This window comes from Lingula anatina, chromosome 2, assembly GCF_051362555.1.
Source record: "Lingula anatina isolate TDL-2025a chromosome 2, LinAna3.0, whole genome shotgun sequence".
NCBI classification, from domain to species: Eukaryota; Metazoa; Brachiopoda; class Lingulata; order Lingulida; family Lingulidae; genus Lingula; species Lingula anatina.
The window spans coordinates 34192668-34219336 of NC_141768.1; the positions used below are offsets into that span (position 1 = coordinate 34192668).

Below are 26669 nucleotides of genomic sequence, written 5' to 3' on the forward strand. Positions count from 1 at the left end.
TAGAGAGACCTTCAACCCCCATCTATAGCTCTCAAGAAAATGAACATTGCATACCCTTTTCAAGTCGTTTTTCAGCAAGCCTGAACAAATATCATGTTTCCACGATATTTACAGGTAATGAACTCACTTATATTGACTTGTGGGTAAATAAAATATAAAAAAGGAATAAGGCTTAAATTGATTTAATACAGTGGTTTATAGCCGAGCATTTGTTACATTATTTTCCGGATTGCCATAAAGTCAAAGGCATTTCTAAAATAGTGCATTGATTATTCTTCAATATGAACTAATGCTTTACACTTCAGATGTTGATGAAAAATGGACGCAGCCGTATGCCCTTTACACACACATTTAGCGAATAAGAAAAATATCAATTGTCAAAGCGACACGCCTGCTTTCAAGTAATTAGTACAGTTCGCAACAGTCTGTGACCATTATTTCAAAATAATATTACAGCATAATTCATGTTTATGTTCGAATAATAAAACTGTTCAATTTAAATAGTTGCGCAATTATTGTGCGAATATACCTGATATATACACTGTGCAAACATTCTTTTATCTTGAACACTTATTATTTCAAAACTTAAATATGTGCAGTCATTTTCCCGTCGATTGTCTTCCTTTTTGCGGTGTCTCTTTTGGTTTCCATTTGGTGATTCATCAGTTAGTGCACAATGAAGTTGAACTATTTCAATAACAACTCTGCTTTTACAGGAAGATGATCTGACGGGAACAGCGGGCTAGGCAGTGAGTAGTGTCTTGACAGGGCGTCCTCTGGTGGCATGTCCAGGACTGCAGTGACGTCAATGCGATCACTGTGAAACCAGATGTAGTCGAAGCAAACTTTCAGAACTTCGTCAAAGTATGCGCCGTCATGATTGGTGATTGGGGGCTCCTTACCCTGAATTGTGAACATTATATGAGAACAACTTTAAAATAAAAACAATAAATAATAATAATAATTGCAATGGTTCACGTTTTCATATCATACACATTGTTTTTAAGATACGCAAAATGTTGCGTGCAGTCACACTTTAGAAAAGCTCAATTTTTAAAGAAATTTCTAGACAAATCACTTGCACATGATGCCTCGCAATTTTGAAAGAAAAAAGAATTGGTAAAATATATCCCCTTGATTTATTCTCTGAATAATTTTAGCGTCTGTCGTAACTCACCAGAACAAATGCATAAGCACTCTTTAGGGGAACTTCATGGCCCAGGGCATTTTCTATTAGGTCCATTAAATACATATCTTGAGCCTGAATTACAGAGAAAATCATTATCATTAGCATAGATTTTACTTCTGTCTTATCATTTGTCTCTAGGCTTCTAGTACAACATAGCAAAAGGTCTATTACATGTAGACATACATTATCTCCAAAGTTATTATACTTGATATTGAGCTATATATAGGCCCCTATAGACGATAGACGCTTAAGGAAAAGAAATTAAAACAAAGAGAAAAAGGTTTTTCTCTGCATTTCGCTCCGAAATTACGTCTTCTATTCCCTTCTTCATTGTGGAACACTAAATCATTCATGGCAATAAAATAAATCTAGAGAACGACAGTTTTATTGCCGATAATACTCGTATGTCAAACTCACTTGCCCACCATTTGTCGCGGAGATTTTTTCGCTATGCTTTTGCAGTTGTTCTCTCCATGTCTTGTCAATTTCCCCCCCGCTGAGCAAATGGTAAACTGCGGAATCAGGAGTGCTGTTGAAGTCCCCAGTTAAAATTTGAGATTTCTCTGGTCCTCCAGCAAACGATGAAAGAGTTTTGACGGCGCAAGCTACCTGAAAAAGTGATCGGTATTTTTTAATGTAAATTCATTCAGAAAGAGAGCGAATGTAGGATAAATGAAAAGTGTATTAGAACAGGAGTCTGACTCTTCATAAAAGAAATAACTGGAAGAATTCTACATTGGACAGACGTCACGCTGATTACTTTCATGGTGGAAACACTTTCCGACTGTTCCTAAAGTTTTGGGAGAAATATGAGGTCGCCTTCAAGAACGATTTCACGTAACTTCTAACAAACGAAAAGCAATACATATATCAATGACATAGAATTACCTGTAATAAAACAACGTCAAGTTGGGTCGTAGACCACAAAGCATGGACGTTGCCAATGGCGACTTCTTTCTTGTTGTCAAGCAGCTTCAATTTGGTTAGCAAAATGGCATTCGGTTTGCAAATGTGTCTTCTGATATGATCCCTGAGCTCCTTGTCCATTTCTACTTTCTAAATAGTAATACCTCCATTAAATTAAATCTGTTCATCTAAATATATAGAAAAATCTTAATACGACTATTAGAATAGAAAGACAGACAAAAATCAAAGCAACAAGATTAAAATCCACGGAAAGAGGCCATAAACAATGGACCAGGCAATGTAACCATCTTAATGAAACCATTAAGATTCCGACACTATATCAAAACTTAAATTCTTGGACCATGCAATTCACGGACACAAAACACCTTCCACTGCTCATACAAAGGATGGTGGAGCGCTAAGGCGCAACGAGAAATGGTATTTTGATGGCGTCAAGTTAGCACGTAGTTTCCAAATACAAACTCAGTTCCGTACGGTAGGATAACTAATGCATTAAGTAATGGCTAACATTTGGACAAAGATGGGAGAAAGACATTGGTTAATAAAAGTAAACAAGTGCTGAACAGAAATACTAAAAGAATTTGAGTTTGAAAACCTATAGAAATTACAATAATCTCAAAGATCAAGCTGGTTTATAATACTGGTATCGTGTATATAAAAAATCTTACTAGGCGGTAACAGGAAAAGTTAGACATAGTAACGACCAGGGCGATGACGGCATACCTGCAATATGTCATCTGCTATTTCATGAAGTACACAACACCGGGAATCAACACATTCAAACTTTGAGGATTTAAAGAACGTGGCTTCCCCTAAATCGTCCTGGCGCTGTAGAAATACTCCTTCGTATCCATTCGTTTTCATGAAAGACTGAAGATGATTTGTGTAAATGCAGGCTTGTACTTCTTGCAGACAGACCACGTCCGCGTCCATTTCCTTCAGTTCTTTCAAAATTCGCGGTAGGCGATAGTCCATGTATCGTCTCTCTATTGGAACGTATTTGTCGTAGCCTTTAATAGGCTCCATTGCTACGTCAGCTAGTATATTATAGGTAAGCAAAGTAAAAGAGTTCCTGACATTTGAGTCGGTCCTCTTCTTCCAATGGCGAGGAAAAAATTGAAAATCCTCTGCACTTTGAAATTGCATGCCTTGCATGTTTCCTGTAGAAAGATGAAAAAATGTATCAAATAACATATAATACATGGCTTTCTAATGATTCAGTGCAATACTTGAATGTAGTTATCTTTTAAGCACTTTTAAAAAAGTACACTCCATGGCTCTATTCCCATAGATTTTAGATCGATCTATCCCCGCGGGGAGTCTCACTAGATTACTTTCAGATAATCCGACTTAAATGTCCGTCCCGCCTACTACAAGCTGGAAGGGGGTAATTAACTTTCGTGTCCGCCATGCTGACAGCTATTTAGCGTGAACCCCCAGGGAGTTAGGTCGATCTAAAGTAGATCGATCTAATCTATGGAAATGGGGTGCATGGGTTTGAAAATCCCCAAAATGCTCATTTTTGCGATTCACAGCTTCTTATCTTGGACATAAGAACGTGATTATGCCCAAGGTCTTATAAAACTTTATAATTACATACAACTTAAAAATGACTTAACCCCTTAAATACTTTTTCTGGAGCGTACCTTATGTTGATATTTAAATTGGAACCTATAGTAAAATGGTCCCAGTTATAATGACTTACCAGTCATCAAAAGCTTAAATCAACCTTTATAAATTTTATCATCTTCAACTGTCTGTTATCTCACCGCGACTATTCAAATAGGCCTAAGAACAAAGCATCTTTTAAGATATGAACCAGTTAGTCTGCAGATTGCCAAGCGGTTGTTATTGTATTTTTTTAAGAAAAAAAAAAAAAGAAAGTAAGTAAGAAAATAAAGAAAACCAAATCATGCTAGAAACATCTATGAGCACATTAACATCGCCTTCATCTCGCGTGCCAAATAAAGAAAAACGTTCTTAAAACTATCCCTTACTTTAGGGGCCTTCATATGTATCTTTGAGAGAACTACATTTAACTTCAAGAGGACTCTCGCTAAATGCACTAATATTGAAGAGTAACACACCTCCTGGCGTGCAGTCGAATAAAGAGAAACCGGTACGAACATTATATATTCTATTCTATTCTACACACACTGGACAATAGAAGTGTCACCCCCTAAATAAGAGTAATAAGAGTAGGCAGATCTTGGGTAGTTATAATGGCTGGTCTACTTATAATGTGACTAATGATTGTAAAACCGCTTTACCATGGAATTGTATTTTTGGTCTTGTACATGTACAGCAAATGTTATTTCTGTCTTCCTCCAATATGGCAAGATACAGGCAATTATCTAACGGTTATAGGTGTCAAGTTATTAACCTGAAGAGGCGGAATATAAGCAATGTCAGGATATCGATACAATTGAATTGTTCAGTCAGAACCGTGCAGAGGGTCTGGTCTCGGTATAAAAACATTGGATCAAGAGACAAATTGCCTCTGATGGGTCGTCCAAGAAAAACTACTGGCCGTGAAGACCGACGACTGATTATGATGTCCAGGTTGTCAAAGTTCGACACTGCTTGTCAGTTGACAACACAGTGGAACAATTTCACACATAAGAATGTGTCTGTGAAAATTGCTAGGCGTCGGTTACATGCTCAGAGAGTGTACAGCAAGGTAGCAAGACTGAAACCTCTTTTATCGTTACAAAACAGGCAACGTAGAGTGAACTAGGGTCAACAGGATCTGGAACTGGACAGTCCATGACAATTGGTCCTATATATTTTTTCTGATAATTGTCGCTTTGGTCTGACCTCTGATGACAGACGGGTACGATGCTGGCGAACTGCTGGTAAAGCATTTGAACCACATGCACTGAATTTTCGAACCCATGGCGAGGGCGAATTGATAGTGGTTGATGGAAACATGAATCACTAGAAATATATCGCTGTTTTGGAGTCAGGCTTGCTACCATCTATTACTAACATGTTTGGTGACAGGAATTATCCATTTGTTCACCTGGGTGACAATGCTCCTTGTCACAGACCCAGAGCAGTTGATGATTGGTTTGAACAACAGGACATTCGCAGGGTGATGTGGCCTGCCCAGAGTCCGGATGCAAACATAATAGAAAATGTGTGGAATGATAGGTCAAAACTTTTGACAAATGCCCGTCTAACCAGCAGAGAAACTCTGATATATTCGGTATTTCATGCTTGGGCCAGCATAAGTCCTGAACGCATCAGACAATTATATGAATCTTTGCCTCGTAGACTGGCACCCATTATTAGGTCACGTGGCTATGCCACTAAGTACTAATTTTGGACTTGAAACTGCATATTTTGGTAGAATGTATATTTGGTTCTCATTTTGTGATTTTTTTTGTGAAATTTTATGTTAATAAAATGATACCAGGAGCATATCATTCCACAGTCGTTTATCTCCCCCATAGTATTGGGTAGGGGTGACACTTCTATTGTCCAGTGTGTGTATCTCATTATGTAATATACGTCTTTGGCTGAACTGACAAGACAAAAGCACGCGTGCGTGGAATCGAGTTTATTGATAACCCTGACATTTTGTCTTCTCCGTTCTCTTTCACACACAGTACAGACAGTACTGTCAGTACACAGAAGCGTAACCAGGCATAAGCACGGATGCACTGGGCTAACCATGATATTATTCTCTATAAATTTAGTGTATTTCTCACGGAATTCAATCCCGAATCACCTTCAGTGTGGAACAGTTTCATTCGCTATGTTATTGTAATAGACTTGTGAAGATTCTTTTGTCTATAGCTATTTATATAAGTCTGATCTTACCATCCAATATTTCATCTGCTTACAGTCAGATTTCATCAGGGAATGAGGTTGTGACAGGTATGACAACCTGTCACCCCCTCTGGTGTGCTATTTGGTCAGTTCCCCCCCCCCCCGGCCATACCTGTCACAACCTCATTCCCTGATGAAATCTGACTGCAAGCAGATGAAATATTGGATGGTAAGAACAGACTAATATGAATAGCTATAGGCAAAAGAATCTTCACAAGTCGAATCTCCTTCGATTGTAAGTTAAAGTCACCTGAATGTACAAATCCTCTGTATAAAATGTATCCGCACCATTGTTCTGACACCCCTTCTCGTTTGCTTTCATAGAACTTAGGTAAACAATACTAGTAGCATGTACCTTCAGAAGTCCTCTCTTATGATAGTCCATCTATCTGGAACTTCCTTTATCTCTTAATTTGAGGGCTGAGTGCCGTTAAACTATTCTGAAGCCTTCGTCTTGAGTGTATCGATCGCACTCTCGCTGGCGATATATTTATCTCAGGTAAAAATCTACCAGTGCGTTATTTTCAAAGAGCAGATCCAGCAGACCTGGGGGCACTAGATAAAATCTGGACATTAATAAGGAGTCAGAGAAACAAGGATAGAGTCCTTGAAGGGCCTTGTGAAAACGAGAAAGTAGTTCGCTACTGACAACTGAATCGCACCTAACCACGATCGCTGTGCAATGATTTATCTTTTTTAAAGATTGTGACGAGTTTTTACAGGGGCGGATTTAGGCCGTCTTTTGGTCTTCCGGACGACGGTTAGTCGAGTAGCCAGAACGCTAACCCTGCAATGTTTTTTCCTGTAAACTTTTTTTGCTGAAATGCATTCTTTAGGTTGAGAGAAGCAAAATTAGCTTGGTTGCTATTTCCGAGACACTGAGCATTTTTCAATATGGCCGTCAATTTATGACAAAAAATAGAAAAACGACCAGAAGTCACCGGGTAAACTTCATTGACAGCTTTTTTAAACGTGTATCCGATCAGGAGAGCACAACAGTACTAGTGAATACAGTTAAGCCAGTTACATATAGCAAAAAAGCCAAAATGGCCGTCAAAACATACGGCAGAATGTGAAAAAAGCTGCAAAATAAGTTCGTTTTTTGGAAATTTAGTCTTATTAAAAACATATCTGCCTTTTCTATTTATATCCATTATGATAATTTGTTAGTCATGACCCTAAACTCTCAGAAACTGCTTATTTGACATTAATCAGATGGTGGCAGACGGTGCCATCTCCTGAGAGTCCATTTGCCACTCCGACGAGCCCCATAGTAAAAGCTTGCTTTGTTATATGTTGCAAGCTTTTTAAAAAGAAATCATTTCATCTGGGTTACAAAACTTAGAGAAGCTTATAAGCTTGACTTTATTTGCCAGATGATACATACGAGATATTGATATTTTTTCAAAATTCAAGATGGCCGTCAATTTGTTATATGAAGAGCCATACATTCAAATAAAAAAATTGATTCTTCACTTCATTGTTCATCAATGCATATTTATGTTTATATACATGCAAAGTGCGATCATTTATTTCATTTTTGCAAGTTATTTTAATAAAAATGGCCTCCAAAACATAATGGAAGGGCAAAGAAACAACTGTAAAACTACAAGGCTTTTAACTGAAATAGACTTTAACTGGAACAAATATAAATACATATATAAAGAAAAAACCGATATACCTGCGTTCAAAACATAGCACACAATAAAACATATTTTTAGGTTAAATGATAAATGAAAAAACGAAAACCAATATGTCCGTCAATGCTACTCTATGATCAAACCAAACATTGATTGCGGATATCTCAGTCCTGACAACTAGTTTTTCATTCTAAATCAAATATTACACCGTGGATGATTTAATGAAAGGCATTATCATTCTAGTATGTGTAAACTAAATCATTTTGAAATAAAAAAATGCGTCAAATAGGTTTTCTTCTGGTTTGATTATTCTAATCCTTTTTTTTTTTTTGTAAACTTTTTAAATACTTTAACACCTAAGGCATTTTTGTTGTTTAATAATGAATTTTATTATAAATAATCAAGATCCAAGCAGGGGTATACAAACCCAGCGGTAAGGGCCCATGAGGTCAGCTATTCTTGACAACGTGACATGGTTCGGGGATATGCGAGGACCACCCATCGACATCATGTATTTGAAATGTTGTTTTTGCCAATTTATACTTACAGATAATGGAAGCTTTGAGACAGGAATGTATGCATTTTTCTACTTGTAGGGTAGATGTAATTATTCATTGTGGATTTATTGATGACTTAGTGCTCGGGTAGTTAAAATAATGATGAGTTGTAATGTAGACATGGTTCATTGCACATGGGTAAGCCTTTTTTTTTTTTTTTTTTTTTTTTTTTTGCAAAAATGGACCAAATACACATTGAGCAATACTCAGTGGGCACCTGCACATTTTGAGGATTGGTTTTGGAGGCCTATAAAGGCCCAAAAAAAGGCCACCAATGTTGTTAGTCCAGTGAACGGAATCATGCCATGTTTATCATGTGAACCACGTACATCTCTGGGCACTGGGTGTGAGGGGAGTCTGATTTGAGCTACAATGTAGGGGCTGTTCCCACCCTACAATCAGGAACCTGGTTGAATGCCACAACATGCCAGGCTCTGTTAGCTATATACCGCAGCCTGGGCGAGAGAGTCTCAACTCCAGACCAGGATCGCTACATCAAGTTGCATCAGCTGCGGGAACAATTTCGCCAACCGGAGCAGCAGTCCCACTGTGCGTCGACGCTTGCTGGGGGTCAACCGATGGTGATCGTTGATGGCAACATACCAGTAAGTGCTTGTCACTACAAAGATCAGATTCTGCAAACTCACATGACCTCGTTCATGCAGCAGAAAACTGATACCACCGTTACCCAACAGGACAAGACCCGTTCACATTCGGCACAAATGATCCAAGTGCATCTGGAGTCCCAAGGGTGGATGTCCTACCCCGGCCTGTCTATTCTCCGGATATGAATCCGATTAAACACTTGTGGTACTACATATATCTTGGCCGTCCGTTGGCCAAGGCAGCAGCTGATCCAGGCACTATGACAAGGCTGGAATAGGATTTCGCACGACACCATCCCATCCACACTTATTGTCCGAGCATGCGCCAACAGATCGCCGCCTGCATCGAAGCAAGCGGAGATCGTATCGGCTATTGACTGTTGTAACTTTGTGTTGGGCTGGTGCCATTTTTGTTTTGAAACTATTCATGAAACTTAAGATTTTATGGTTCTGTCTACCAATGTCCTAAAGAAATGATTCATATGAAAATAATCCAGTTTAGTGCTTCAAAATAACAATTATTTTGAAAAATATGGCCTGAAAGATTTTAATGGCTGTCAGTATATAACCAAAAGATTTTGGACTCCCTGTGCCCAAATTCCTGCAGAACCTCCTGTTGGCCCTTGATAAACTTTTCATCAGATTGAGACTGTATTAAAAAGAGAACTCACATAATGGTCAGCATTATCAATGATCCTCTTTTATAGAGTCTTAGTTTAACTGTACCTTTCAAGTACACTTTGTCAATAAATAAAAGGGTTTGATATATATTATACGCCGAATTATCAGTTTAAAGCATAATTTAACTGATTTTTTTTACCTTTTTGGGCATGTTTTAGCGGTCATTTGAAATGCGGAACACCATGCACTTTAAACCCGACTCTTTCCTATGTTACATAATTATTTATTTATTACTTAATGATATTATAATATATTTCTTATATTATTGACGGCCATCTTGAATTTTGAAAATTGATCAATGTTCTGTATGTAGCCACTGCCAAGAAAGCCCAAATCAAATTGGCTTTTATACCCCCCAAGTATTAAATTCTTTTAAAAATTTCAGGGAATAACATTCTGAGTATTTGACTATGGGACCCAGGGAAGTAGCAAACAGACTCTTGGGGGGGGGGGGGTTATTGAATTGTCAGATAAGGTGATTCCAAGAGTTTAAGATCATGACTAACAAAATATTATAATTAACATAAATATTAAAAGGGGATATGGTTTTAATAAAACTAAATATGCAAAAAACAAACTGATTCTGCAGCTTTTATCATCTTCTGCCTTATGTTTTGACGGCCATTTTGGTTTTTTGCTAAGTGGTACGCGATTAAGCGTATTCACTAGTACTGTTGTGCTCTCCTGATAGGATACACGTTCAAAAAAGTTGTCAATAAAGTTTACCCGGCGACTTCTGGTCGTTTTTCTATTTTTCCTCATAAATTGACGGTCATATTGAAAAAAGCTCAAGGTCTCGGAAATAGCAACCAAGCTAATTTTGCTTCTCTCGACCTGAAGAATGCATTTCAGCAAAAAAAGTGTACAGGAAAGAACATTGCAGGGTTCGACTATTGGGCCTATGGGAGTGGCGACTCGACTAGGTCAGATTTTCAAGTTTACATTGGTGGGTACCTAATTTTTTTCTGTCGGCAGACGGTCAAAAATGGTGGATGGATCAACAATGATAATTTGGAAGACTATCAGAAAATATCTCTGAATCCGCCCCTGTTTTAGATGATTATATGTCCAGCTGACATGAAATTTCACATATATGACCACACTTATGCACCTATTACACCGGAGTACCCTCTATTGCTATCAACGTCAGCGGCTTAAATGTTTGTCACGCCTACACGCCTACTGAAGCTGTTAGGGGATAAATAATTATCGTTTAGCAGCTTCAGTATGCTTGCCGGACGTCTAAGGGGCTTCAGCAGAAAGCAATTTAGCGAGAAACCCCTTGGAGATGGATCGACCCTGTTAGATCCATCTAGGCATGGGAACCGAGTCTAGTAATCAGTAAGCCCCTAGTTAAATAAATTTCTGGGCAAGGCTTTTCTCAGCGATCCGTTCAGACGGCTGGACGGCTTAGGAATATTTTAAAATATAATGTTTTATAAATATATTGGACCCCATTCCCATAGATATTTAGATTGATCTATCCCCCCGGGGAGTCTCACCAGATTGGTGTCAGCTTAACAGGCTTAAATGTCTGTCCCGCCTACTAAAATCTGTAAAGGGGTAATTAACTATGATGCGCGCTCGACTGACAGCAATCTAGCGTGAACCCCCAGGGAGTTAGGTGGATCGATCTAAATCTTTGGGAATGCAGTCTTGGGTTGTCGCGTTGGCCATGGACGTCGTACAAAATTCTCCTAGAGTAATTTGACCTACCCTGTTTTGTGATGCGTCCCAGTCGAATAATGCTACTTTGTTGTGCAGGCTGTTATTCAATCACGACGTAACTACCACCCAAAGCTTACATAACACAATAAAATATTTACATTAACTTAAAAATACATAATCCAAGCCGATATATATGGGGTATTAAACCGCCATGAAAAAGCCAACTTAAACAAGTTTTTTTTTTTTTGTCCCTAGTTTTTGTCTTGTCTTGAAATGAGAAAATTAAGATTTAGAGGGGTTCCAGGTTATTAAGAACTGGTGGGATGGAAGGAACTGAAGGAAAGCAAACGGAAGGTGAACAAAGACTGACCTGTAAGCGTAGTTGGCTACCAATTTTTGAGTTGGACGGTGAATCAAATGAACACAGCAGCCAGCTTGTTGTTTCTAGTAGTCTTTTCTCCTCATACACACGGACCACAGTCAGGCACGCAGGCAGGAACGTCTTGACGATCTTCCGGGGTCTCTCTCTATCTCTCTCTTTCTCGCTCTCTCTCTCTCTCTCAGTCTGAGAAGCCCAGTTATTATAGGGAATCGTACTGATCCCTACGTGCTCCGAATCTACATGTATAAGTAAGCGTATCTTATAGAAAACAAACTTGTCAATTATCATATGTGAGTTAGCAGTACATGGACCAGGGCTATTAATGTTCTCTTCACTCTTCGCTATGCTTGAATATATAATTGTGTCCGACTTGAAAAGAAGATCAATAAAACTAAATACTGAGCTACATTATTTGTTATCGTTGCCCTAAACGTGGATAAATTCTTCGGGTAGGAAGTTTACATAACCTGGGACTGGCTTTAAGTACATTAAATTATCTCATGTGTGGTGCTTGCTTTTGGTGAAAGAGATCAAATGACAATGATGAGGCCAAAGTATTTCTACAATTTTAGAATCGTCACAGGGTCTCCCTTTTATGTCAGTTCAAAAGGGGTGGACATTCATTATTTAAATTTATTACTTTGAAGAGACTTTTGTCTCTAATATTTGCTTCTCTTCCATAATTGAGATTTAAATTAAATAAAAGGAATTATAATTTGCTTTTAGCATTTTTAATCCTTTAGTCAAGGTCCACATTTTATTTCTCCCTATTCCTGACAGCCATTGAGAAAAGCTCTTTCCACTTACTCTTATGTTCTTCATCAAGAAGTCTTTTTTATCCACTGAAATTTTAGTAATTTGGAAAAAGTGTAGCAACACTAAAATTTTTGGCACTACCTGTGAAAATGATCAGCATAGTCAAAGAACATTTATGCCAAGTTTGGTTCTTTTTCCACATTCTGTGCAAGTTTGACATTATATAGCAACAGTCATGGAGACTCAGGCCCGTAGCCAGGGGAGGTCGGGGGTTCGAAAGAACCGCCCCTCTTGTCAGGAAAAGGTCCATTTTGGGTAAATTTTGATCTAGGTACACATAAGTTTCATTGTAAAAGGTCCACTTTTTCAGAAAAAGAACCCCCTTTTGAATTTGCTGGCTACGGGCCTGACTGACTTCTATGACTTGCCTCAGAGAGGCCACAGACTCGGTTTAGTAGAACAAGGCAGGACAGGTCACAAAATGGTGTATATGGCATCACAGGCCACAAGAAATGTGGCATCACAGGACAGTGAGTTTAACACAAGAAATATCCCTTTCTGAGCAATCTCAGCAAGAACAGCTAAAAGCAGTATTTAATATAATGCTTTATTCATACTGGTCACTGGATCAGTATCCCATCTGGGTGGTCAGAGTCTATGGTTTTATAATAAAAAAAATAATGATAATAATAATGCTGTTTATTTGCAACTAAAATAGTTGGATTGTACAATAAAATTAATTGTTAAATTCATGATGATTTAACTTGTCTCAAGCAGAAGATGGTGTATTTGATGGGCTTTGCTCATATTGTGGAGTACTTAATGTTTTTGATAGCTCATCCCTTCTGCCGACAAGTGTTACACTGTAAAAAATTGTTTGTGACTCATCATCTTGAATGGGTAAATAATTTTAAATGCTCTTTCTGGACCATTTAAACTTGTCACTCTGTTGTTTTGTGAGTCCTGGATGTCAAACCAAGGAGTTATAACTCCTTGGTCAAACTTAATTAGCAGGCATATTCCAGTGTAGATTGTATCACTGACACACAGGAGTGTATGAATTCATTAACAGAAACCCCTGCTCTTTTCCATTTCTTCTATGCTATGCTCACTCTAGACTTTAATCTTTTTCCGACAATTAGCTGAATAGTTTTAACCCGATAAAAATTTGAAGCAAAACATCAACAATTTTGTGATAAATCAGTAAAAAAATCCTTGGCAAATAAAAAACATGGCTAACATTTACAACTTTAATATTCTATGCTGGAATAGACACAGCTTTTATTATCATAATTAAAAAACCTTTAGATCACAGACTGAGGTGTTTGCATATTGAACCTGAACTGTGCCTTTATAGGTATGTGGTCTGATGGAAACAAATCACTGGGTAAGGCATGGAACCTCATGATTGGCTCAGAAGATGGAGTCTCCAGGACGCCCAAGGCAGAAATGCTCTCATAGCTGTACCAAATGTAGTCTAGGCAGCCATCAAATCTTCCATCCTGACAGGCATCATCACAGTTGGTTATACTTGGTTCTTTGCCCTGGTTTGAGAAATATTGATGACTGTGTAACACATAGCACAGAATCATCATCATTTTTTTGTTTAAATAATTTACCCTAGTAACTATTATCTTTAAAAAGTTTCCCCCTGATATTATTATGACATGAATACAGAGTGCCTTGAATCATATAAATCCTTCAGTATTGGAAATGTGCTTCTTGATAATTAACTGAATTACCTTTGTACTGTATTTAGAGACATGTTTGATATTAAGTATAATGGTTTACTTATGTTTATCAATATCATGATGCTCAACATTGCTGTATTTGTATAAATGAATAATGGGAAAAGACTTTAGGCTGGTGCTGCCAAAATCCCCATACAGCTAAAACAACCACAAATAAACTGAAGCCAAATACTTAAACAATACAAAAGAACACTGACCATGATTTCTAAATAAGCACTTTTGCATTGCATAGGGTTTTTGGTTAAACTGTCAGTAGGTAGGAGGTCTAACAGCTGCCAACTCTGGAAAATACATATATGCCATTAAGTAAAAATGCAACATATATTGTTTTTTTTAATATTGTGCTTAAAATCTCAATTAGCTCATAAATGAGGAGGTAACATACCATGCTGCTGTATGTTCAGATAATGAGCTTATACTATATATTTTTCAAAAAAGATTATATGACCTGGCTAACTTCAACTTTCTGTTTTGATTGTTTTTACATCTGTCATCTTACACAATATACTGTCAAATCAATAATTAACTAGTTTCAAAAGCCACATTTGTCAAAAAAAAAAAAAAAAATTTAAGAAAAACATTACCACTACACATACCCCAACATCTGGCACTTCCACAGGTTCTTCCTGTCTCAATATTTTTTTCATTTCCTCGTCTAACTTTCCATCGTTCATGTAGCGGTAGACAGGTCCCCCAGGAATGCTGTTAAAGTCTCCTAGGATTAAATGAGGCTGCTGAACTCCCCCAGCAAATGCCACCAGTTCTCTAACTGCACTGATTACCTGAACAGAAAATATATAAATAAACATACAATGTCTCCCATATAGCCATAAAACTATCAAACAAAATAATAAAACAAAGTAGAAAAATCCAATATTCAGAAAGATTGTTAAAACATTCCATATAAAAAGAAAGAAAATAATATATATACTTATCAATTTATTTTTCAAAAATTCCTTCTCTAACCTGCAAAAGTGTCACAGTCTGGTATTGCATACTGTCCCACACTGTGTGAATGTTGCCTACTGTCAGAACTCGATTGGTTCCTTTATGTTTTAATTTGGCTAATAAGAATGCACTTGGTCGCTCAATGTAGGTTCTTACTTCATTTCTCTGCTCTGTACTCATTGGGGTAACCTAAAACAGAAAAGACAGTGGTCTGTGTCAGTCAAGTTCTCAAAGTTGAATTAACTTAGCTGTTCATTTCTTTGAGTTCTACTAGAACTTGTTCTGGTTTCTCATCAGTGGAAACTGTTTCTTATGCTTGTTATGTCTATCACAGGACTCAAAACCCAAAATCGGACAATGAACCTTCAAACTGTCAGGATGTTTCTTGATCAAAAGACAGTAGAATCGACAGACTTTCCTACATACAAATTTTACCATACAAACCCAGTCTTGTACCAAGGAATCAGCTTCACCAAAAAGAAAGACTCTAAAAACAAGTAAACTCACCTGCAGTGTGGTTTCAGCTAAATATCATGTAGAGTGCAGCACTTCTGGTCCAACAGTGAGAATTTACTGGTTTTAAAGAACAATGACAACCCAAGATCATCTCTTCTCTGTAGATGCACCCCCTTATAACCCAACTTCCCCAGAGCTGGGGCAAGCCCTTTAAAAAACACCTCCCCCTCTACATCCTGCATGGCCACAATATCTCCATCAAGTTCAGCTAGCTCTTTTAATATTCTTGGCAATCTAAAGTCCATGTAAAGAGCATGCTTTGCAACATAACTGTGATATCCTACTAAATTTCTAACAGCACAATCAGCTAAAAGGTTGTATGACACTGCAGTAAATCCATTTTCTTTGGAAACTGCATCTGGTTTTGGTGATTTTTCTATCCATTTTCTGGGATATGGTGTAAAAGACATAACATTGGTTTGTGCCTCTTCCATTATTCTACTATCTGAAATTAAGAAAAAAATATATAAAATTTGTGTAGACTATGCTGCAGGCCTGGTTAGAATTCTGATCTGGGTTAGATTTCATTTCACCTGGACTAGACAAAAAGTAGAGAGAATTTCTGATCTGGACTAGATTTGTCTAGGTTTGTTTTCATTCAGTTCATATATTTCACCTGGGCCAAACCAGTATTGTGGTCATATCAGTGGTCATGAGTGACCTGGCCAAACCTGTCCCATCATAAAAGTGGGAGTGTCGATGTGGGTCAGTAAATCGACGCGGGGGCGTATCGATGCGTGCAATATTAGTTAATGATATGCGTGATTTGTGAAGTTACATAGATACATACATAGACAATGTAGCAATTTTCTCTTACTTTTACTTTTGCTTTCCTTTCAAGAAAAAAGTTCAACAGGGATAAGTGACTGGCAACTCTCAGGGCACATGCAGTGTTCAATGTATATCACAGGACGAATGGTGGCATTAACAGTTATCAGTTGTTTCTCGTCAAAATGAAATGGCATGCGCATCGACATTAATCATTTACTGGTTCCATGAAACAGCGGTCATGTGCACTACTCGTGTATTCAAATTATTTGAAAGCCTCCATTATATATCTTAACAAATCCAGATTGAACCTCTGTGCCAATGCATCTGAATGTAATATGCATTGCTTCGGTTGCTTACTCACAAGAACTTGGTTCTCTTAATCGCTTATTGTGTTCTTATTTGTTCTCAACAATAGCATACTGCGCGCTGTGTACAAATTTATTCAATGCACTTTCACTGTAAGCTCTCCGAACTCCCTAGGTAGTAGCGGGGTTATTCTTCATCACAGTGATGAATTTGCTTTATAAAAGCACCCAACGTAGGTCTCCAAAAGCTAGGAGAGATGAACATCTCGTGGATTCCTAGAAAAAGGCACTGGCTGATTCTTTGAGGCGACAAAAGTTGTTGTCCACTTTCAGAACGGTACTCTTGACTTAAAAAACTACTGGTATATTAAGTTTGCAGCCAGTTTTGTCAGCATGAACAACACCAGTAAAAATAAAACCAGCACTGGAAAGGACACTATTGCTGATGACACAAAAGCCATGACAAAAAAGGCGACTGACCAGACTAGGCCTAATAGGCCAACCATCAGTAAAGCAAACAATAAAGCTGCTGGAAATGAACCTCCAAAGGGTAAAGTTCCAAATAAGAAACTGCCAAGAAACAAGATTCCTCCTCGAAAAAATAACCAAGTACCAAATATAAACGATACAAAATCTACTTCGAATGGAGTTTCGACGTCTAATATCGTCGTCAACTTTGACCATTTAAAAGAGAAAGCAGCCGACAAAGCAGAAGTGGAACCCAGCAGAAAGAAAAATCTAAAGGTTAAAGAAGACTGTCAGAAATCAGAAGCAGCAGTGACCATGGACGATTTCGATACACTACAGAAAATTAAGACAGAAGACATACCGCAGTCGGAGACCAGTTGTTTGGAGTCAGTTGTGGAGTGGTAATGTGCTTTCTCTGTATTCTTTTATATGCGTTAAATTCAATGGGAAGAGGAATGAGTCCGTAGAATTTTGACTTAAAAAAAAAAATTATAATCTGCGTTGTAAGCTGCAAGCAAGTGTAGGCCTTAAGGTTTTTAAGCTAAGTTCAAAAAGCAAAATCTAGTCTGGGACTTACCATATATACAATAAATAAATAAATAAATAAATAAATAAATAAATAAATAAATTGAGAACAAAAGGGAAGGATAACGTATTCGGAGGACGGGGACCTCGCCCAACGATAGACCGACGTCTTTGATAAAAATGGGCCGAGGTACCTCCCCAGCCCTCCCCCGGCTACTATGTCTACGTAGTAGGTATAAGAGCCACCATCTATGATTTGCCATCAAAATTCCGTGTAAACTTGTTTTAAATGTCTTAAAATGGGAATGCACGACTACAAATCAGATAATTTAAGAACGAGTCAGTATATAAAGATCTTATAGACCCTATTTTTATACATCTAAACCAGATGATGTACGCACCATTGATTTTTTAATGACCGAAGCAGCGAAAAGTATATAAGTGAAAGTGAGGTTTGATTGAGAAGTTCCATCTTTTGAAATACACGTAAACTCCTTCTTGTCATTCACTACATGTACGTACTTTTATAACTCACCTGCTGTTTTTTTCACCTATAACACGCGACTATATACTGTCTTAAATTCAGGTTTCCATGCCGAATAGTGATTTCTATCATCCGCCTCTTCATCTTCAACAGATATGTGAAATATGGAGTGACACTTTCAGTTTCATTTCTGGACATTGTTACTGACTGGATGAATTTTGAAGAATTCATACAACTTGATTTCACCTACCAAAGGCCAGATAATTTGGGCTATACGAAACTTCTCAAGGATGGTTTTATAACTTGCTGTGTATTGGGAACATCTCTTTTTATAGCAGAAACCGTCCGTGCTGTCCATAAGTGGTATAGGGGATACCGATATCGACGGGCGGACCTCCATCCCCATACGCTACCAGTGGAGAACATCGTCTTGGAAGGGTTCTCGGTTCTCGAAGGGGTAATTGAAGACATCCCTGTCGCATGGATCAATTTACTGGCATACAATGAGGGCACTTGCGCGCTACAGCAGTCTTACATCAGCGAAATAGCGTACTTTGCACGAGTGACGAGCATTTTGGCTAGTGCGTGGAGCCTAAGTCTGGCAATTTCTGGCGCATTTCTGTATTTCTGTTCCTCGGATAAACCGGGCATTTTAAGCAACACCGTGGCAGGGGCTGAGGACCCACCGCCGATCAGACCTTGTTGGCTAGGAATTCTACGCGTTTTAGCATCTATCTTTGCGGTTGTAGTGGCTTTGTTATCTATTTACATCAATACAACATTGCTTTCGGCCATAGTCCGAGACGTCAAAGCCACCTCCGATTTGAAAACGATCGATTTTACAAATGTCATATCATCTGACATGTTGTTGCGACTGGCTTCCCCAGACGAAGAACTGAACACGGCACTTTTTGCAAGTTACACATTTTCAAATAACGAAACCGCCAGTGATGTCCACTCGGAAGTAAAAAGGTATGTCCTTCTTGCCAGTACACTTCAAATAAAAGAAAGACCAGAGCAGACGATACACGTCCACAGACCATGCGCTGTACTGATGTCCGAGGATGACGTCCATGCTGTAACCAATGGACTCTATAACGCCACAGACCGGCAAAGTTGCCATCTTCAGTTTATATTTCAATATGATCCCAAGTATTCCGCTATATTTTATCAACTTGTCTTAGAACTTAGACGGTCAGAGGACGGTTGTCGCTGCAGTAATTCACGAGTTAAACGTCAGGCGGGGCCCGTTGGAACCGAGAGCGTTTTTTCTACAGCAATCTCTGCCTCATCTCACAGTGACTCTGAATTTTCAGAGGCAACGGCTACATTGGATGCATCAGAAACATGGTCAATTAAATTACCTGCTTTAGAAACATCTTTTAGCTCCACTTCTTCAACTCAGCAGATAACATTTACCACACTGATACATAGAGACACTGATGTAACACATGCACCCTCCACAATGGCATTTCCTCAATCAACAACAACAGTAACAACAACAACAGAAATATCGGAACCAACATCGTGTGCTTGCTCCTCTGCAATAACTGAATGCCAATACTTCAATTTAACAAACCCTCTTCCTGGGGTGTCTTTTTTCTTTTATGACATCCCAAAAAACATCAACGTGTCCACCTGGTATCCGTATTCAAGCAAGGAAAGTAGAACAGAATTCTGTGGCACAGAGTCGGTATTTTGGAACGCATTTGCCTTTGCAAAGGATGACATTTGTCTTTTTGAAAATTTTTCAGTTAAACACGAGTACTGGTTGTATACAAATAATGCAGTTTCATTGTGTGCTGAAGGAAGCCAGTGTGTTCTTTTATCAAAATAAAACTACCCATTTCCAAAATAAAATATATGAAAATTTATAGTAAATTTGAATTTGCTTTTTTTTGGCTGAAGTTCCTATATATGCACAAAGTGGGAAACAAAGTAAACTTTCAATTTACCTTTAAAGGGATAACAATTGTTCGTATGATATCCATATTTAACAATAAATACATTGTAAACAACTCATAGAAATGTAATGACTTCTATTTACCAACAAAATGTTAGTTAACACAATTATTTTGGAATTTGTGCTTGCCATCACATCATGTGATCTCCACAGATGGCTACACTGTAAAATTTGAATACATCTTCTAAGAGCTACCATTACACTATCTTTCTATGATCACAGTATATACAAAATACTAAGTTGATGACCCTACACCAATAGCACTGTCCAAAGCATTTTTATTCATCTCTTACAAAATATCTCTCAACAATATAATTGACTGAAAAGAAATTCAACTCAATTTTGATAATTGAGAGTATCAATTCTGTGACAATATATAAGAATCACAGAACTCTTGCTTGTATCAAATCGTGCAAAGTGTTTCCAGTGAATATCATTAAACAAACATACTTAACTACATCAAGCACAGAAGAATCAGAAGACCATGTCAGTCAGATGTGACTGTCCAGTTCATTAGTAGCTTTGTCATTAGTGAGCAGTACACCCTCCACAAGTCTTCTCAAACTGCAGGTCCACTGTAATTACAATAAATGGAGACCCAGTGTCCTTATTTTTCCTATGTAACTGCAAGATTGGTCTGGATGTGCTCTATCAGAGCATCACAATATTTAGGAGTCCTGTGTTTGTGTTTCACACTTTCTATTTCCTTCACAAGCATTGCTGGTTGAAGACTAGCTGCTTTCATCAAAACCTCTGGAAATGTTAGAAAAATACACTATTATTTAAAAACAATTTAGAAACCAATATGTTCTTATAACACTGCTAAATGACATCACTAGATCACATTTATATTCAAGCAAACAATATCATACTTGTTTAATTATGTAGGATTTAAACAAAATATCCCACCTAGTCTCTCTTTTTTTTTGACTCACAAAAGTTTTCAAAACAAAATACTGTGTATCATTAGGTTTTATTGAGAAAATATTATTTAGCACTTCTATAATTTCATACAGCACCACAGGCCAACACCATGTTTCTGAGTTTACTGCAAAACTGTTCAAACACAACTTACAGTTTATGGATGTCAAGACCCCACTTTCGTTCTGAAAAATTACTTCTTTACAACAATTTTAACATCCTCACCCAAAACAGCTTCCTGGATATTTGCTTCAGGGTCATCCAAATGCACCAGTAATCCTTTAAACATGAACTCAAGGTGTGCCCTGTATAAATCCACATTGTAAGGCTTCTCAAAGCAATCCAGCATAGAAAGGAATGTCTTGGAAACAGCTACACGTATATCATCACTACTGTCGTCCAGCCTCTTGATGAGTTCTGGGGAGATGTTGTGCAGGCGGTCTTGGTCGATGCTCGTCCCCAGGAGGTTGAAAAGGTGCATCAAAACCCGACAGGTGATGAGACGGGTAGATTTATCATCATCATCTAGAGTAGAGACCACTTGTGTCAGGACCTCCTCCATCACTGTGACCACCTGATAATAGCAAATATTAGTTTTTTCCCACTGCACCCTAACCCTATTATTATTTATATCATATACATGAGTGAATATTGTAAAAACTGAAAATCCTGAAAACATAGTTTGCAATTTCTCATCACATTTAAACCATATGAAAAAAAAAATCAAAATGAAGACTGAAAATCCTAAAATCAGGTATCATCCTTAAAAGTTCACCAATGCATTTAGCCTTTTCCATTTTTAGAAAAAATCAGGAAAGGAAAATAATACAAAATAATAGAAATATTTTCTCAAAAAAAGTTTATTAACTGACTTCCATAAAAATCCATGAGGTTACAGATAAATTCTTTCTTTATTTGGTGGTGGGATTTCAGATTCTATTTTGAAAATTTCCAAACAAAATAAATCCCGAATACCTTTTCCTTGGGTAACACCCCACTCTTCAGCAAAGCCCAAAGACATGACACAGCAGTTTTTCGGACTGCACTTGCTATCCTCCCAGCCTTCCAAACACAGTTAGGAATCACCATATCCTTGACCACAGTGACTGCAAAGTCACCAAATCTCTGCTGGGAGTCCAGAGTGCCCGCCGCATTCAGCATCAGCCGGGAGAGCAAGGAGAAAAATTTAAGTCGAATCTCTGGGTCTTTTTCTGGGTTGAGATTGGCAACCATGATTGGGATGACATCTTCTAAAAGCTCTCCTACAACTGGGCCTATAATAATATTGAAATATGTGAGTATATTCACAAACAGACAGATGTCAAATTTTCTTTTGGGTCAGAAGTAGAAAGATGTTACATTAGCTATTTTCTGATGCTGAAGAATTTACAAAAATTGCAAAATTATTGTTAAATCACAAATTGTTACACTTAAATTATGATGAAAGGTAGTTCCATTGCAAAAGTTATTAAGAAAATATTTATAACTAAAAAAATTGCTGGAATTTGGAAAATTTTTTTAAAGATTCAACAACAGAGGCACACCTTTCCATCTAATTTTATTGTGAAACAAAGTACAATACCTGATTCGACCAGCAAAGCATCAAATATTGCTCTCTCCACAGAGAAATTATTCCACATTGCATAGTTATCTTGGAATGTATCAAGGAGAGGCTTTGTGTACAGGCTGTATAAATCTTGGCCTGATGACAGACCATGGGTTTTTGCAAGGATATCCAAAACAGCTCTCATCTAGGGGAAAGAATCAATATTATCACCAAGATCCACCAAAAAGATCAATGTTTTGCTAATCAAAATTAGAGTAACAAAATCTCCCTGTTCGATATAACAATGCACCATACAATAGAAATCAACACAAACTTCTTCAAAATCTTTTTGTGACACATTCTGATATGTCTGCTCTGTATACTTCAAATGCATCAACCTAACTACATGTTCATCTTTTTAAACAGTCCATGTTTATTTTAAACAAGTTTATTTTAAAAATATTTCTATCCAATTTTCTGTAAATTAAAAATACAGCTGAGAGAAATCAGAAAAAGAATATAACGGACTTTCTACAGTAAGCAATTGAACCTACCTGAGATCTGATGCTATCATCATTGGTCAAAGCCAGCACTGTGACCAGCACTGTAAACAACTGCTGACCATGTGGTGGACAGTCATCCTGACAAACCTGAGAGATGGACAACACACAGGACAGCAACTGGGACTGGACTTCAGTCTGTGGAAAAAATGATAATGTCAGATGATTTAAGATACTATACTTTTCCATCAAAAAATAACTTCATTAAGAGAATTTGGCATCATTGTAAAATTTACTTGCACAAATACTTATGACCAGTATTCCATTTTCCTTATTGAAATGTGGTATACATGTGATCAAAGATGATACAATCAAATTAAAATAATTGTTATACGTGCTTTAATAATTGTTAAAATCATAAATAAATAAACTAACACATAATTAATTAAATAGTTACAGAATATGCTCATGTACAAGTCCCATAAGTGATGCATAACCTGCTTAATTAAAGAAAACAGCACTTTTTTAAGAACACAAGGCATGGGAGTTTTGACATCTTTCCTTGATATAAAACCATCACCTGTACAGTTCTACAGGTATCAGGGTGTGACAACACACTGCAGATGTCCTCCAGCTTTGGTTTCAGCAGCTCCCTTTGTGAACCTCTGATAATGTTAGCAAGAACCATCAGTTGACCATAGCCTGGTGAACTCTTGATAGCCCCCAAGACCAGCTTACACCAGACTTCAGGCTCTACAAAGTAACCTACCAACTCAGCAGCCCTACCAACCTGTAGTCAAAATAAACAAAGAACCAATTATAGTAGAATGAAACTGAAAATGGATGTTTAAATTTTTACGATCAGTTAATAACCTTACCAAAATCAAGCTCTTTCTATTGTTACATGGAAGCTGGTTTTAATAAAGGTTTCCTTTTATTTATTAATAATAATAATAATATAACTTATAAACTTGTTTTTTTGACATGGATAAGTAAATTAAATTATACAAAATTGAAACATACTTATTATATAGTAATATGGTCAATTAAAAAATAGCAAAGGCTGAAAATAAATCAACTTTCATATTACTGGTTTTATCTTTCTAGGTATTGAGATTTTAAATTGATAAGGATTGATGGGTTAAACACTGATAGAATTATAAAAACTTCAACTTATAACAAATAAACAAAATTAAAATGACTTACATTCTTCACCACCTCTTTCTCCTCATCAGAGCAAGCTTTGTGAAGACCTGGCAGCAGAACTGCCATGTGTTGAGTCATGCAGTCCTCTGCATTCACTATCAGTGTAGTCATCAACTGAGCTGATTTAATCCTTGTGGCAACAACCCAGTCTCCCATATCTCGAATAAGGGCAGGAAGGATCTTTGACAGATGTCTGTAAATAAGTGTTCTGCACCCCAGGTTTGGTCTTTCAACTGAAATTGAAATGAACAGAAATGTGCATTTTCTTTTTAAATCATTCCTTCTTTTTACTATCCCCTAAACTGCATTTTAAAAAATTCTTTGGTATGACAATTTTGTAAAATTCAGCATGAATTAAAATTAAAATCCAATTTGTTTAAAAAGTATTGTGCTCCTTCATGTTCTTTATACTTCTCACTATCAGAATTCTTGAATTCTAAATAGCAATGCTTTTATTGTAATCAAAATCATTAAAGACCAGTAAACTGTCAACAGATAAGATAGCTTACCACCACTTGGGTAATGAGCTGGATCCGGTTGGGCAAAATCTTCTTTGTCTTTTAATTCTTCTTCATTTTCTTTGTAATATTTTATACCTAAAATACATGCATATGGACACAATTAGGATATTTTTATATGCATAACAAGATATTTTTTAAATGAGAGGTTCAAAGATGCAGGAATAAGTGAAGCTAATAAGCCTGTGCAGTTTGAAGTCATTTTAATGAAGGTTAAAACCTTCATCAACTATGGACATCTTACCTAGAGAGGATATTTGGTTTATGTTGGCAGAGATAAAGCTCTACATAATGTTTCAAAATAAAAATATTACTATATAACACATTATATACACTATTTGTGCAGAAAGCAATCAGACATGTCCATCCCTCTGTAACAGCTTAAGTTACTGGGAAATGCTTATAAAGCAATAATTTAAAGTATCTTTCTATCAAACTTTATTAAAAGATATTCAAACTATACCTGTATCAAAAATGAAATCCACAATCTAATTTATCATTCACTACAATTAAAATTTAAAACACCATTCTAACAATATGTGACAGCTTATTCTTTGAGTATACTCAAAATCTTACCCGTATCGTGCCAAAATGAATCAGCCATTTCGCGAATCTCTGGCAACTCATCTGTAACACTGGTCAGAAGGAGGGGAATCAGTTTGGGGAAGAAAGAGTATCGATCCAAAAGGTGCAGACACCAGTTGCCAACAACCAATGTAACTGCTTTCCTTACTTGTGGGGACTGGTCAAACATTCTCTGAGCAAAATGTGAAACCACATCTTCTACTGACTTATTATTGCCGTTTTGGATTACAGCACCTTAAGTTGCAAAAAGAGAAACCAAATAAGTAAAATAATAAGTATGAGAAAATAATAATGAAATGCACATTAAAAGTGAGTAGATACTGTTATATACTTGAATATCATTTAGTAGTATTTAATTGGGTCACCCTATGGATTACACCCAAAATATTTCACATACCATATACGTATAATTAATATATGACTAGTGGAAAAATTATAAAAAATTAATCAGCATAGTAATATAATTTCTATACAACTGAGAGAATAATGTATTAATTTTTACCAAATGCATCCTAAGAACAATTCTTTTTGTTTGCTTAAACTTAGATGCTAGTCTTTTTATGATAATGACCATAATTGTCAAGTTCCAAATATCAATATATCATATTTTTGCACTTACCTATGGCTTCAATGACTGATACTCTAACTTTTGAGTGTTGGTGAATTATATTTTGGAGCAGAGGTTTGATCAAAGATTCAGACTGCATGTGGAAATGTTCCGGAATGGTTTCTGCTAAAATTATTGAACATTTGCAACTTTCCTTTTTTACTTCTGGGTAAGGGTCCATTAAAGTTCTTATCAATATCTTAACCATATCATCCAAATACGGAGCGATTTTCTTTTTGGATTTTTCAACAAGTAATGTACATATTTCTACCAACTGAAGGCGGATTTCTTCTGATGGTTCGATTATTTCTTGCTGCCCAAGTCGTTGCACAAGTACTGGCATCAAATATGGTAAATTACCCTGTGATCCCTGCACAGAAGTGAAATATTCACGAATCAAACTTATACCAAGTTCTCTACATTTTTCCACTGGGTCCGACACAATTTTTAGTAAATGTTTGAAGGTATCACTGAATACTTCTTCTAAAACACCATTGTCTAGTTCCGGTTTCCTCCCAAACGTTTCCTTTTGAATACCTTCCAATGCTCTTCTTCTAGTCATTTTACTGTTCTCGGAAAGACTGTTTATATGACGAGCAATCGATTGTAAAACTTCATTAGCTTGAGTTTGCACGCCGTCCGCCATCTTTGTTGGTCGCAACGCCTCGATTTGAAAATACAAGAAAATCCCCTTCTATAAAACTAATAGCTGAACATAAAGAAGCAGACTTTATTTTAAATAAAAACTATTGAAGCATTTATGGTAATATCTCATCACCTCTGTATACAAAGCTGTTAAAAATCAAATTGTGAATA

General features: G+C 37.0%; 4 protein-coding genes across 5 annotated transcripts; 1 reads left to right on the plus strand and 3 right to left on the minus strand.

Moving 5' to 3' along the window:
* Nucleotides 1-166: 166 nt before the first annotated feature.
* On the minus strand, nt 167-11604 carry LOC106170809 (2',5'-phosphodiesterase 12). 2 transcript variants are annotated; one of them, XM_013550805.2, is made up of 6 exons: nt 11472-11604; nt 2840-3276; nt 2078-2245; nt 1607-1798; nt 1178-1261; nt 167-903 (listed from the first exon to the last, which is right to left on the minus strand). In XM_013550805.2, exons 2-6 carry the CDS (start codon nt 3269-3271, stop codon nt 688-690), a joined length of 1092 nt encoding a protein of 363 aa, XP_013406259.2. In that variant the 5' UTR covers nt 3272-3276; nt 11472-11604; the 3' UTR covers nt 167-687. The 2 variants fall into 2 exon arrangements, with proteins under 2 accessions (XP_013406259.2, XP_086860962.1); XM_087004836.1 differs by lacking the exon at nt 11472-11604 and adding an exon at nt 5942-6018.
* A 1228-nt stretch (nt 11605-12832) lies between these two features.
* Nucleotides 12833-16427, minus strand: LOC106178900 (uncharacterized). The gene is made up of 6 exons (XM_087004343.1): nt 16272-16427; nt 15466-15899; nt 14957-15127; nt 14587-14772; nt 14188-14271; nt 12833-13783 (listed from the first exon to the last, which is right to left on the minus strand). Exons 2-6 carry the CDS (start codon nt 15886-15888, stop codon nt 13544-13546), a joined length of 1104 nt encoding a protein of 367 aa, XP_086860469.1. The 5' UTR covers nt 15889-15899; nt 16272-16427; the 3' UTR covers nt 12833-13543.
* A 104-nt stretch (nt 16428-16531) lies between these two features.
* On the plus strand, nt 16532-20049 carry LOC147763633 (uncharacterized). The gene is made up of 2 exons (XM_087004716.1): nt 16532-17399; nt 18110-20049. The coding sequence occupies exons 1-2, from the start codon at nt 16924-16926 to the stop codon at nt 19842-19844; spliced, it is 2211 nt and encodes a 736-aa protein (XP_086860842.1). The 5' UTR covers nt 16532-16923; the 3' UTR covers nt 19845-20049.
* Nucleotides 20050-20231: 182 nt separating this feature from the next.
* Nucleotides 20232-26533, minus strand: LOC106178895 (dynein axonemal assembly factor 5-like). Its single transcript, XM_013562256.3, has 10 exons — nt 25866-26533; nt 25238-25480; nt 24653-24739; nt 24144-24376; nt 23518-23727; nt 22992-23135; nt 22474-22642; nt 21867-22165; nt 21117-21465; nt 20232-20723 (listed from the first exon to the last, which is right to left on the minus strand). Exons 1-10 carry the CDS (start codon nt 26497-26499, stop codon nt 20587-20589), a joined length of 2505 nt encoding a protein of 834 aa, XP_013417710.2. The 5' UTR covers nt 26500-26533; the 3' UTR covers nt 20232-20586.
* Nucleotides 26534-26669: the final 136 nt, after the last annotated feature.